The 12,007-nt window shown below is 35.2% G+C and overlaps 2 protein-coding genes and 1 long non-coding RNA gene across 10 annotated transcripts; 1 reads left to right on the top strand and 2 right to left on the bottom strand.

Annotated features, from left to right (window-relative positions):
- Window positions 1-54: 54 nt before the first annotated feature.
- On the top strand, window positions 55-10,613 carry LOC113683450 (kelch domain-containing protein 1). 8 transcript variants are annotated; one of them, XM_089203274.1, is made up of 10 exons: window positions 55-386; window positions 2,937-3,036; window positions 4,240-4,371; window positions 5,772-5,997; window positions 6,536-6,688; window positions 7,477-7,671; window positions 8,353-8,505; window positions 9,045-9,197; window positions 9,744-9,917; window positions 10,201-10,613. In XM_089203274.1, exons 4-10 carry the CDS (start codon window positions 5,778-5,780, stop codon window positions 10,362-10,364), a joined length of 1,212 nt encoding a protein of 403 aa, XP_089059400.1. In that variant the 5' UTR covers window positions 55-386; window positions 2,937-3,036; window positions 4,240-4,371; window positions 5,772-5,777; the 3' UTR covers window positions 10,365-10,613. The 8 variants fall into 8 exon arrangements, with proteins under 8 accessions (XP_089059400.1, XP_089059398.1, XP_089059401.1 ...); XM_089203272.1 differs by having other exon boundaries at window positions 58-386; window positions 4,272-4,371; XM_089203275.1 differs by having other exon boundaries at window positions 64-386; window positions 2,942-3,036; window positions 4,272-4,371.
- Window positions 383-5,718, bottom strand: LOC113683526 (N6-Methyl-AMP deaminase). Its single transcript, XM_027200780.2, has 10 exons — window positions 5,525-5,718; window positions 4,805-4,950; window positions 4,086-4,146; window positions 3,836-3,923; window positions 3,433-3,514; window positions 2,918-3,044; window positions 2,439-2,519; window positions 1,930-2,065; window positions 1,306-1,406; window positions 383-662 (listed from the first exon to the last, which is right to left on the bottom strand). Exons 1-10 carry the CDS (start codon window positions 5,603-5,605, stop codon window positions 462-464), a joined length of 1,104 nt encoding a protein of 367 aa, XP_027056581.2. The 5' UTR covers window positions 5,606-5,718; the 3' UTR covers window positions 383-461.
- On the bottom strand, window positions 7,424-11,464 carry LOC149047312 (uncharacterized). The gene is made up of 3 exons (XR_016185714.1): window positions 11,277-11,464; window positions 8,328-9,941; window positions 7,424-7,614 (listed from the first exon to the last, which is right to left on the bottom strand). It is a non-coding gene; the product is annotated as an uncharacterized LOC149047312 (long non-coding RNA).
- Window positions 11,465-12,007: the final 543 nt, after the last annotated feature.

Below are 12,007 nucleotides of genomic sequence, written 5' to 3'. Positions count from 1 at the left end.
ATATAAGGTGGTCAGCGTAATAAGATACTTCATTATGGTTAAATGACACTATTCAATGTTTCCAAGTCACGCAAAACGTTTAAACCGAGCTTGTAGAGCCAAAATGTTAAGCCGTGACGCTTTTTACTGATGGAAAAGGGAAGTATTTGGCAAGATTTCCGCACAACCCATTCTTCATTATATATGCAGTTCGTGGATAAAACAATATATTTCCTCTGAGACTGCGGCGTTGTCTTCGAATACTTTGGGGTTATAACGGAGATCATTCCTATCCTCTTGCGACCAGTTTTCTATCAGATCAGTCACGCAACTTCTTGTTTTTAGGTATTCAGTTTTAAGATGAGGGATTCAAATGGCTTGGATTATCGTCTCAGGAAAGAGATGAGGTATGTCAAGAGTTTTTTATTTGATAAAAATAATAAACAATTATAAGTGGTAATACATAGGTTCAGATCAAATTGTTAATGAAGTGAAGAAATAATCTTTTCTTTCTCAGTTCTCCACAACTCTTTAAGGTCATCTTTTAAATTCTCTCCTCCAAAAATATAATCAATACTTTGAAATGTCAAGTTCCACACTTGTTCTTCTGTGAGGTTGAATGTCCTGGCCATCAGAGAGTATTCTTCTGATAATGTTGTAGAAAACACACCCTTATCATCTGTCTGTCAGACAAAATAAAACAACATCAAAATATAAAAAAATACATAATGGAACAAAACAGTAAGAAAGTAAGTCATCTAGAACCGTCACATGCAGTCTTCAATTCAGTGTCAAAAAGATTATATGGTAGAGAGATATTTAAACAATTCTCTAATTTCTCACATCACTTTCAAAAATAAGTGTGCTTATTGTTGAAATGAAGGTTGTGACTGTCTCACAATACGATTGAGAGACAGTGACAGAGTGATGCCAAATGATTCCAGTTTTTTTTTTTTTTTTTCAAAAATGACCCAGCTAATCAAAAATCCTAGCCTACAGTTTGTGGGGCACACCCTTATGCTAAAGCACAAAACAGTTTGTATTTAAAATGTGCTTTATAATATGTTCTGTAAAAATTATCTTTGGAAGGAAGTTTAATAAGAACCCCTCCCCCCAAGCAATGTTGAACCAACTACATATTTTCTGAATGTTTCCAGTATTCGAATCAACATTGCAAAGGAAGAGAGGGGTATCAGAAGTCAGCTACATGTTTTTTAAAACAGGTTCAAGATTATCAACCTCCGTATTAGAACAGAAACTTAATTAGCTGGTTTGTCTAGGAATGTGCAAAACAAACAAGTGATAATGTTGAATATGAATACTTACACAAACAATACAAGGATGCTGTTTGCTGTACCAATAGCCCATGTGATGTTCAGAATATGATAGAACAGTCTTGGTCTTCACATTGGATGTGAGACAAAGTTCTGTTGTGAAACAAATGAAGTAACTTGAGATTTCTGTCAAGGCTCTGCACATATAGAATTATGTTTCCCAAGCAATGTTTCAATGGATCATATTCAGTTATAAAAACTGAAATAAATGTGTTCATGTATGGATGCATAGGAAGAATATTTTTTCCTTAGGAAGCACAGTGGACCCAAGTCCTGACTTAAATGTCTTGAGGAATCCAGGGATATGCTTAGAATATGTGACACAATATAAATGATACATCCAGCACCAAATGCAACAGGTGGTTCCTCCAGTGTATAATAATTTTCTCAAAGACCATTCCTCTCTTGGTGGCTAGAATAATCTAGAAAAAGATATCTCCTGGGTTTACCCACCAAAATCTAATGATCATTTGTCAAAGAAACTGCAATTTATTTTTAATTGATAAAACACATTTTCTATATGCACCCTATCTGGTATGGACAAATGTGGAAGCTACTCTTATGATATGAGAAAGCATTCATTGGACGGTGAACATTGTTTAAGTTCCAGACTCACCAATAGGAATAGAGTGTTCCTCTACTATGTTCACAAAATCTTCTGATCCACCATTTTCAGGATGAATACAGGTTCCATGTCCTATTCTGTCTGGGATTAAGTTTAGCAACACTCTTGATTCATCAAGGTCAGGAACCTAATAATTACAGATATTGGTGAGATCAGTGTCCACTTTGCACAGTTTTTGTAAGTTAAACAGCAATCTACACCAGATGAATCATCATTGGGTGGAGAGCAAAGGATTTTTTTTCTGTTTGAGTATTTTGAAAGCTGAAATCATCTCGAAAATATTAGTTACTTAGCTACTCTGTACATTTGTTTGTTTTTCTGTTACTTTGAGGTCAAAACAAGCTGGCAGCCTGAAGTGCTGAAAATTTGATTGGTAGAGAAGATGGCATGAGTTTTTGTGACCAAACAGTAGAAATGTTGCAATCCACATTGCAAGTGACTTACTTGAAAGACAAAAAATAATACTTCATTACTTATTCAAACAACTCATTTAAACTTACCTCTGCAATGTGCAAGGCCAGTTTTAAGCCATTTTCTCTGGCCAGTTTCAGGGCAGGAACAAAATTGTTTGAATCATGTGCCTGAAAATAAGATGTCCTGCATGAGAAATTGAAACAGCACATGATACAGTAACTCTTAAACTCAATTTCCAAGATTTTCTGTATCTTTTCTATTTTTGATAACCAGGCATAACTATGCACAAAAAATGTAGAACATACTGTAAGATAGTATTCAATGGGGCACATGTTGACACCTGTCGACCTGAAGATATTATCAGATTTTTGTTCTTTTAGTCAACCTTGATTGCAAAAATATGTATTAATTATGTACTGGGCAAAGAGATTTCCTGATCATGTGACTTGCTTGATTTTGAACTCAATACAACTAAGTTTTAGCTGCAGTATTGTTGCTGCAAAAGAAAATTACAGATTGATATGCTTTATTCATCCATCAGCAGTACTGTTGTTTTTATACTTACCTTTGGATCTCCACTTAAGTCTAGACCCACAATAATCCCTTTGGCTTTTTCCTTGTACTGTATGGCCAAGTGCACAGTATCCATGGCATCATCTGGGCCGAGCCTCCGATTTATTGCAGGTATAAATCTTAATTAAAAACAAATAAACATTGAGACATCTGTGGCTAATCAGATGGGAATTTATACCAGCTGTCTTTTCTCTCAATATTAAAGGGAGGATTATGTTATGAAGTAATTTTTAAGTTACAATACAATTTTGCTCTTCATGATTGTACAAGTGAAGCACTTCATAGAGTGGAGACCAAGATACATAGTTTTTCTTAATCAGTCTAATAACTATAAAATTAATTATAATTTTCAATTTTGAAATGAAGTCAATCTACCAAATTATGTCTCCTGATGGATGTGGTGTGGAAGTGGAACATTTTGGTTTGAAATAAGGGCCGGGTTTGGAGAACTGGGCAACACACTCCTGAGAATAATTCCAAAGGAATACCTTCTGCACTGCATACTACCTCACTGTTATGTTGGGGGCTGTCTTTTTAGCTTCCTCTATAGCCTTTAAGACCGCTTCTATGTAGGACTGCTTTGTCATCCCTGTGGAAAATTATCAACATCACATTTGATTATTCTTAAAACTGTGCCATCCTTGTGTCAAAGGTGACCCATAAATAATACAGAATTTCAGATTGACGTGATTGTAAAATAGGGAATAAATGACCTCAGATTTTCAATTCCATAGATGCATAAATTACACAAACTGTCAGAATCACACAAATGTAAAATAAGGAATAAATGAATTCAGATCTTCAATTCCATTCAACAGAGATTTTATTGATCCATTAGTGGTTTGTGAGAGATGGTTTATGAACATGGTTCAAGTAAAAGGATCTGCAGATACTTTGATTATCACTGCACCTGTCTCAGGATTGGCCCTGGGTGTGCTTCTTAGCTCTAAGTACTTTGTATTATCCTGCTCAAAGTCTTCAATAACACTTTTTGTTACCTGAAAGAGATTTGAGAGAGAAGAAGTTCAATAATGAAAAATTTACAACAAAAATTATTGACTTTATAAAACTTCAGCAGGACTCAAACAAAGATTTAGCTACATCTGTTTTCTTATGTGGTGCATGTGATTAATAAATGCCAACTTAAGTCGCACTCTTACCAGAAACACTGCTTCAGTGTCATCTACAAGCTGGTAAATGATGCCAAACATTGACAAACAACTGTAGATTAGAAAACAAAACAAAACTAACAAAAAACCTTAATTTTTAAGAGTAAATCCATCAATAATTTTGAATATTAATTCCTATTTATAGGTATTAATTGATGAAAATACATTCATTGACAGTGAGTTGAATTTTCACGCTGGTCTAACAACTAGAAAGGAAACAGCAACAAACAACCACATGGATAAACAAGTAGAAAAATAAGTAAGCAAAGGATGAAAGGTAAATAGAGGAATAATGAATAGGCAAATAAAATTATAAATGTCTACATGGAAGAATGAATGAGTAAGTAAAGAAGTGAATGAATGGGTGAATGAATAAAAGGAAAAACATTTTGCCAAATGACTGCTTTATATCTTGGCACTGAAAGTGGATAAATACATCCATCATCTTAACCCTTTACACCCTAATGTCATTATGCATATTCTCCATACTGTTCTTTCTAAATTTCCTAAGGTGCTGACGAGGAGAATTTGTTTATTGATCAAAAGCATCTATTGTTGATAATCATTTCCTTCATTCTCATAACCTTAATGTTTGATTCAGGGGTGATGTAGTAAGGAGAAATTAGATGCTAGTCACTCTTAGGGGCTCAAGGGTTAAGCCACTAAATCCTTCAGATACTAACATCATAACTAGTTTCTCCATAACTTACTCGCTTAAATCTCGCTGTTCTCCCTTGTGAATTGTTGTTTGCCACTGGGACACAAGACAGTCATTGTTTCCTTGCTCAACTTTTCTTTTGATGAGCTTCTCGATCGTCTCTGTGCTTATGGATCCATTTATGTGGGCATGAAGTTCCTAGAAGGAAGTTACATTAAGATATGATGAATTTTTCAACGTGGGAAGGGAATTAAACGACTCTAGTGCGCATGAATTCAATCCACTTCTATCATGGCCATCATAGCAAGGAAGAACTATGCATTGTTGCAGACATCACTTCTCAAAGTCCCCAGATGTTTCCCTTAAGAAGATAAAATGTTCTATATCAAATATATAAATAAAAAATGTGACAAACAGTTAAGGCATCTGCATATAGCCTCCTCTAACAGCACTCTTTCACTCACTGACATTTTGTAAGCAAGGATCGTGAGCCGCAGACCAGTCAAAACTGTAAAGATTAGGGTTAGGGTTCTCCATCGTAGAGATCAAAATAACCAAAAAAGCCTCTACCAGCATTAAGTGGTGTAAATAATATATTTTATAATCTCAATATTTCGTGAATTTTTAAATCAGCTATTCGAATTCTATTTTTCCTTAGTCGACAAAAAATTCACGTGGTATTTGCCCTGCCGGTTCCTACCCAAAAGACATTTTTTTCCCGACCATTTCATGACCTGTGGAGACCATGGAAATATCGTTTCCAAATACTTACAATTTTCGGTATTTTCTTGAAAAAATTGAAAGGTATTTTCTCTTCTGCGACATCGGCAGTTTTCCCTGTACCGTCAGCCATGTTGGACGAAATCGATTTGCTACTGTTTGTTGTGATTGGCCAGTCTTGTCACTGACAAGTTAGAGACTTTCCCGCCAAAATCTGAATTTCGCGCTGCAGTACTAAACGATTAGGTTCATTCAGTCGTGTGCTCACGTTTTCTTTAAATTTTTTTTATATTATCAAGGCAAAAATGGGAAATGAATCATCAGCACCGGTTACTTATGGAACAAGGCTTCTAAATGATATAAAAGTTGAATGGAAGAAAGTAGAAATGGACGCAAAGTTGCCATCTCGTGACGGACATTGCGCGGCCGCCATTGCAGATAAACTTTACGTATTTGGCGGAGTTCGTTGGCTTTCTGATCTTGAGGAAGTGACAGAATCCAACGAAATTCTGGTTTTCGATGTTGGTAAGTGCTAGGGACAATAAGATGTATTATTGCGTTCGGGATTTTAATCTTCGACTACTTTAATGAACGTTCGTCATCGGCGAGCCTTGCCTAATTAACGACCGCTCTGAAACTGGATAAAGCCTTTTTTTAAGGATCTGAATAATTGTCATCAGATTGATTATTGTCTGGCTATCACGACGGGCAAACATTACCTTTCCACCCGAAACTTGGTGCATGCTTGTCGAGAAGTACCTTGGACGATGATTTGTTCTCGAGCTTTTGAAGAATTTCGGAAAAAGACTACCTTCGATTATGTCACGCTATATGAACATTTTTTTTGTAGTTTTAAAATCATTAAACAACCACATCGATATCTCAATATATATTGTGAAGTAAAAGGAATCTGGGACCAAACAAAGTGAAGCTAACAAAATATTTAGATGGAATTCATTACTTTTTTCCTGTATCTAAATTGGTCAGTTTTGTGTACTTTACCTCGGTTATAGTAGTTACTCTGTCATCACCAAACCATAGTCTCTCTGTAATTTTTCGAAAGCTTCTCAGACATTGAACAAGATTATCACAGGAGGTGACGTTCCATCGGCCAGATCCTCCGCAACTATGGCTGCAGTGGGAATGAAACTGTATGTTTTTGGTGGACTGAGTAGAGATTGTGGATGGCTGAATGATCTACACGCTTTTGATACTGGTATGTGTAATTTAAAATCAATTCACACAGTGATTGTTGCAGATGAGAAGTGAAATATAAAGTCCATAACACTGGCACTGGCAAAATACTTCCATTTACAGACACTCCTATAAGATAGATATTTCCCAAGTGGTAAAATAAATACCTGTGGTTCTAATTTTTTTTCTGATAGTTTAATTCTTTTCGAGTCAGCCACTTGATTTCTAGGATAGTGACTAAATATTTTCTCTACCGTCTTTGCAGATAAGGGATGAATTATATACAACTGCATCAACACAATGAATGCAGACTTGAGCTGTATGTTGATTAAAACAGTGATATATACCAAATTTTGATAAATCCTTAAATAAAATGTGTTATTGATTGCCAATTAAACGAGGTTTTGCAAAAGCCATTGAAGGGGAACTTTGATCTTTTAGTTTTTGTTTTGGACATTTTTTACCATAGTTGTACAGTTTTTCTCTTTTTTTGCATGGTCTTTGATTTGTCATTTTTGTTATCCATTTTGGTTTTAGGCTCTCTTCTTTATGTTACATTTAATTTCAATTTTTTTATGACCAACAGACGTGTCTTCTTCCAGGGTCTCATGCTTTGCTATTTTTTACGGTTTAAGCACTTTTTCTCCACTTTTTTTTTCTTGCATCAGTAGGAAATTGAGTTGGTTTTCTGGTTTTTGGTAAGGATGTTAAGACCTTATCAAATATGTTTTTTTATTATAGAAAACAATCAAAGCCATTTAAAGTCACAAAGTTTAATGCTACTTGCTTGTTATTTCTGTACTGTTTCAGAAACAAAGCAGTGGCAAAATATCATATGCAAAGGCGTCCCTCCATCTCCACGTGACAAGCTATCTTGTGTTGCTATGGGAACCAAGATTATCTTCTTTGGCGGATTTGGTCCATTGGAGAATTTGGAGACAGAAAAATCTGAGCAGGAAGAAGCAGAGTTTGGTTGGTTCAACGATCTCTTCAGTTTTGATACAGGTAGGGACTTTAGAAATCAAATTGTAGGCATTGATTGCTTGAATTTAGAAACACCTTAATCTTAACTCTGCAACTTTGAAAGGATAATTTGGTTTCATCAACTGAGTTGATAATGTAAATTGGCCATCATAAAGTCATTTTAAAGCTGACATTTTGAGCGTTAGCCCTTTGTCAGAGCAAATGATGAAGGGCTAACACTTGAAATGTTAGCTTTGAAATTCTTTATGGTGGCCAATTTACATTATCAACTTATTTGATAAAACCAAATTATCTTATTATACTCCTCACCAATGTAGCAGCACAGTTTCTCTAAAAAATTACCTTTCAAAAGGAGCCATGTCGCAAGATTTGGAGTTATCTAGTGTTATTTAACAATTGGTTCATGTATCAGCATATGTTCATTGTGATAGGAAGAACTTAGGAACTTTGAGTAGGGCAATGTGTAGAGTTGATTGAAGTCCAGCTTCTTTTGGGCTTTGTAAACTTCCCATTTGCTCTGATTTTTGCATGATTTATTTTAATCATTGTTAATCATGCTGTTTACATGTGTCAACACAAGTTGCCAAGTTTTCTTTGCAGTCTGAAAGTAATCAAACGACCTTCCCTATTCAGTATGTTATAAATAACTAAAAGTCTGTGTGGAAGAATTCAATAACCTGTTATCTGCTGTTGATTCTCCAGAGAACTGTACATGGGAAAAGCTCACTCCTTCATTTACTGGATCTCTAACACCCAGAGCAGCTCATGGAATGTGTGCTGTTGGATCAAGACTTGTCATCTTTGGAGGCAGAGACAGTGTTGGTAGAAAGAATGACATCTTTGTTTTGGATACAGGTGATTTAATTCATAATATTCATACACTTTTCTCTCCAGCATCCTTTCACTTCTTGTCATTAGATCATACCCTCACCCCCTCATCTGCCCCCAATATTTAGCCTGTTATCGGGAAAAAAAGGGGGAAATGTGGGCACTCAAAAAACTTGGGAGTAAGGAAAGGTGAAAGAGGCTACATGGGGCCAAGAAATTGATTCAAATGCAAGTGTCGGTGTTAACCATGAAAGTTAACCAGTTGTAAGGTCCATGTCAGCTGGTATACTGGAAGGAGGTTTTTAAAACAATTCCCACAGGCACTCATTCTGCAACTGTTTCTTCAATGATTGCTACTACTGTGTGTCTCCTTGCTTATAACTTGACTATGCCTTTACTTTTTCACCCTTCTCCTTTGAGAAGAAGAAGAGGGGCAAGAGAGAGGGCCTGGAAAGGGTTATTATTTTGGACTCACATTTTTACCTTTTTTGATACACTATAAGAAGCTTTATAATGTTAAGTTAAGTTAAAGCAGTCAAATAGGTAGTACTATGATTAACTCTTAGACACAATGGAATGGATCTCAAAGCCAACCTCAGGACGACAGCCAGAGCCTCGTTCATTCCATACATGCACAGCTGTAGGTAACAGAGTGGTAGTTTTTGGTGGAAGAAGTTTGGAGAATGCACATTTTGATGATCTGCACATCTTTGACACAGGTAAATTATGAAGCAGTGACAGCCTTTTTTTTGTGGGCCCAGATATAAAATCTTGGGATCTAAACTTGGCCAGTCCTGTCATACTCTGCTCAGTGTATGCAAATATCACATAAGATAAACTGATTTGCCCAAGAGGTTCTTCTGTCTACCTCTCTATGTAACTAGCTGCAGAAATAATGACTTGGTGTGCATTATTTAAGCAAATTCTTTAAAATTGATTGTCAGTTGTCAAGGCAAATACAGAATGAGTTTGTTACAGTCCACAAAGTTATACCAGCCAAGAACTACATTGAACTAAAGTCCATGAAAATTATTTTTCGCATTTTTGTTTATCTTCTGGAGCATATGTGAAATGTGTGAAATAAGATCCACCAAGGAAATACCAAATTTGAAGGCAAGCTGGTAAGACAATTCTTTTTCAAGCTCCCTCTCTGCACATGCTTTACACTTAAAAAAAGAAAACCTCTAGACTGGGGCTAGTACATATTACCCTCTGATTTCCTGATTATAAGAATGATCACAGCTTTTACCTCTGTCAATTACTAGACACAAATGAGTGGCTGCAGCCATCAACATCTGGTAGCATCCCTCCTGGCAGGGGGGTACACACAGCCACACTGGTGGGAGACCAGTTGGTACTTTATGGAGGTTCATCTGATTTTGATGGAGAAACAATGCAGTGTCAGGAGTATCACGGGGATGTATATCTTATTGCAAAAGGTATAGTTTGTGATACATTCCATCCTATGATAAATAAAATAATTGTTAATTGTTAGTGTCCCCCCCCCCCCCAAAGAGAACACATTCTCATCTGGAGTTCCCCCTTTTCCAAGCTTTAATAAAGGAAATATATTGCATGTGATTAGCAACGACATTAGTGTAACTAAAATGTGATGGACAGGTGTAAAATTTTTCTTACTTAGAGCTTAGCTTTTCCAGTCTTAAATGCCTTGGCATGATCACCCATCTCCATTTTTTGTTTTATCCAACTTTATATTTGTAGAACAATTCTTGTCAGGGATGTCCCAAGGTCCAGACCCTAATGATGTTCCTCCTGTTCAAGCTCAAGCCCCCTTAATGACTGGTGGATTTGCTAATTTTCAAGAATGTCAAACAATTGAGGAGGAAGACAGCAGTGAATATGAAGACTCGTCAGATGAGCAATAGGGAAACAAAGTTACTCTTCTTACTTTGAGAAGAGAGGCTGCATTCAAGGGAATTAACTTATGTACATGAGCAGTAGCTGGTAATCAAATGCTTTTGTTTTAATCACCTGTACAACAATTTTTCCACTAAAACTGTTTTGAATTTTTTTTTTTAAAGATTATCTAGCTGTTGCTTTGTAGATGATAAAGTCACCATCAATGACACTTGTACAATATTGCATAATAAAAGCTAATCCACATTTTATTGTGATTTATTTGTCATTGCATTGCTCTTAATTTGATGATGGTGCAATTTCTGCATTTGCTTCATATCTGACCTTTTTAATATTCCTAAATTGTATGATGTGAAACTAATTTTGAGATAATGCCCAAAAATTTATGAATTATCCCTAACTCTCTTGAGAGAGTTTAGGTCAAAACAATAATTGTTATATGACTTCAAGTGATTTAATCTTAGATTGTTTTAATGATATTGTCTGGCCCTAAGAATCCTTATACCTGAAATGAAGTTGGTTTATAGCCTCACTGTATGCAATAAAAAGCCACTAATTTCTATCCAAGAAGAATGAGCTCCATTTATTTTCTTGGGACAAGATCTTGCACATTTGATTTGGGTACAGCTAGAAATAGTAATTACTTATCTAAAATTTATTTTTCCTTGATGCTTTATGTTAAAAAAAATACTAGGTGAAATGGAATCCTGATGTCCCCATATTTTTATCATTATTACTAATATGCACCCCTCCAGGTTAAGTTGTTCAGTTTAATGGATATTGATTAACCCCATTGCAGAATTATAAACATTTTGTCTGTATGAAATCTCATATGGAAAATTTCAATCAGTGATTTCTGTTGGATAGGGAAAGAAATAATTAGAAACTTGAAGTTAATGGGGAACAATCGAGATATTTACCTTTAAAAATGTGTTTTTTTAAAGTAATACACATTGCTGTATGTCCCAAATTAAATATTACAGCCATGGCTATCATATGCCTGTGGGGTTCTTCTACATAACATGAGGAGTTCAATTTATAACCATGATTTACATATTGAGCACATCTAACACGAAGAGACTCGTCATAAAGCTCTTCACAACCCATGACTAATAATCTGAAATTTGATCTTCTAAACACCAGGAGAGAAAGGTGTAAAATTTGCATTCTTAAGAGAGAAAATATAATTGAATTTTCTGGTTGAATTTTACACTTTTTTTCAATGATATAAAAGATATAGTGATTCAAAGAAGAAACCCACGTGTACTCACGTTTCAGATCCTTAAAAAATTATTTACGATTATAATAATAATATTGATCTAAATTATTATGTCAGCTGTGTTGCCTGTGGCTATCCGTGATATCATTCCCCAGGAATTTTAATAGATTATAATGTTTTCTGTGAATGTGAGCCGTCTTGTTGACAGTAATTATTCAAATCAATCTCTACTATCGCTTTTACAAATATTTCAGTTAAAAATTCTAAGGTGAAAACTAAACTTACTTTTTTGGTTTTGATGCGATTTTTTTAACTCAGATAAAAAACAGAAATTGATTTTTTCCATAAGTAATTTAATGTGGTTTCCATTAGATAAGAGTTATTTCAAACGCTTAAAGTTTTCTGATATTTTGTATATTAATTCACCGCAAA

The sequence above is a fragment of the Pocillopora damicornis genome, chromosome 4 (genome assembly GCF_964200805.1).
Source record: "Pocillopora damicornis chromosome 4, jaPocDami1.2, whole genome shotgun sequence".
NCBI lineage: Eukaryota > Metazoa > Cnidaria > Anthozoa > Scleractinia > Pocilloporidae > Pocillopora > Pocillopora damicornis.
This window is presented reverse-complemented; position numbering and strand designations above follow the sequence as displayed.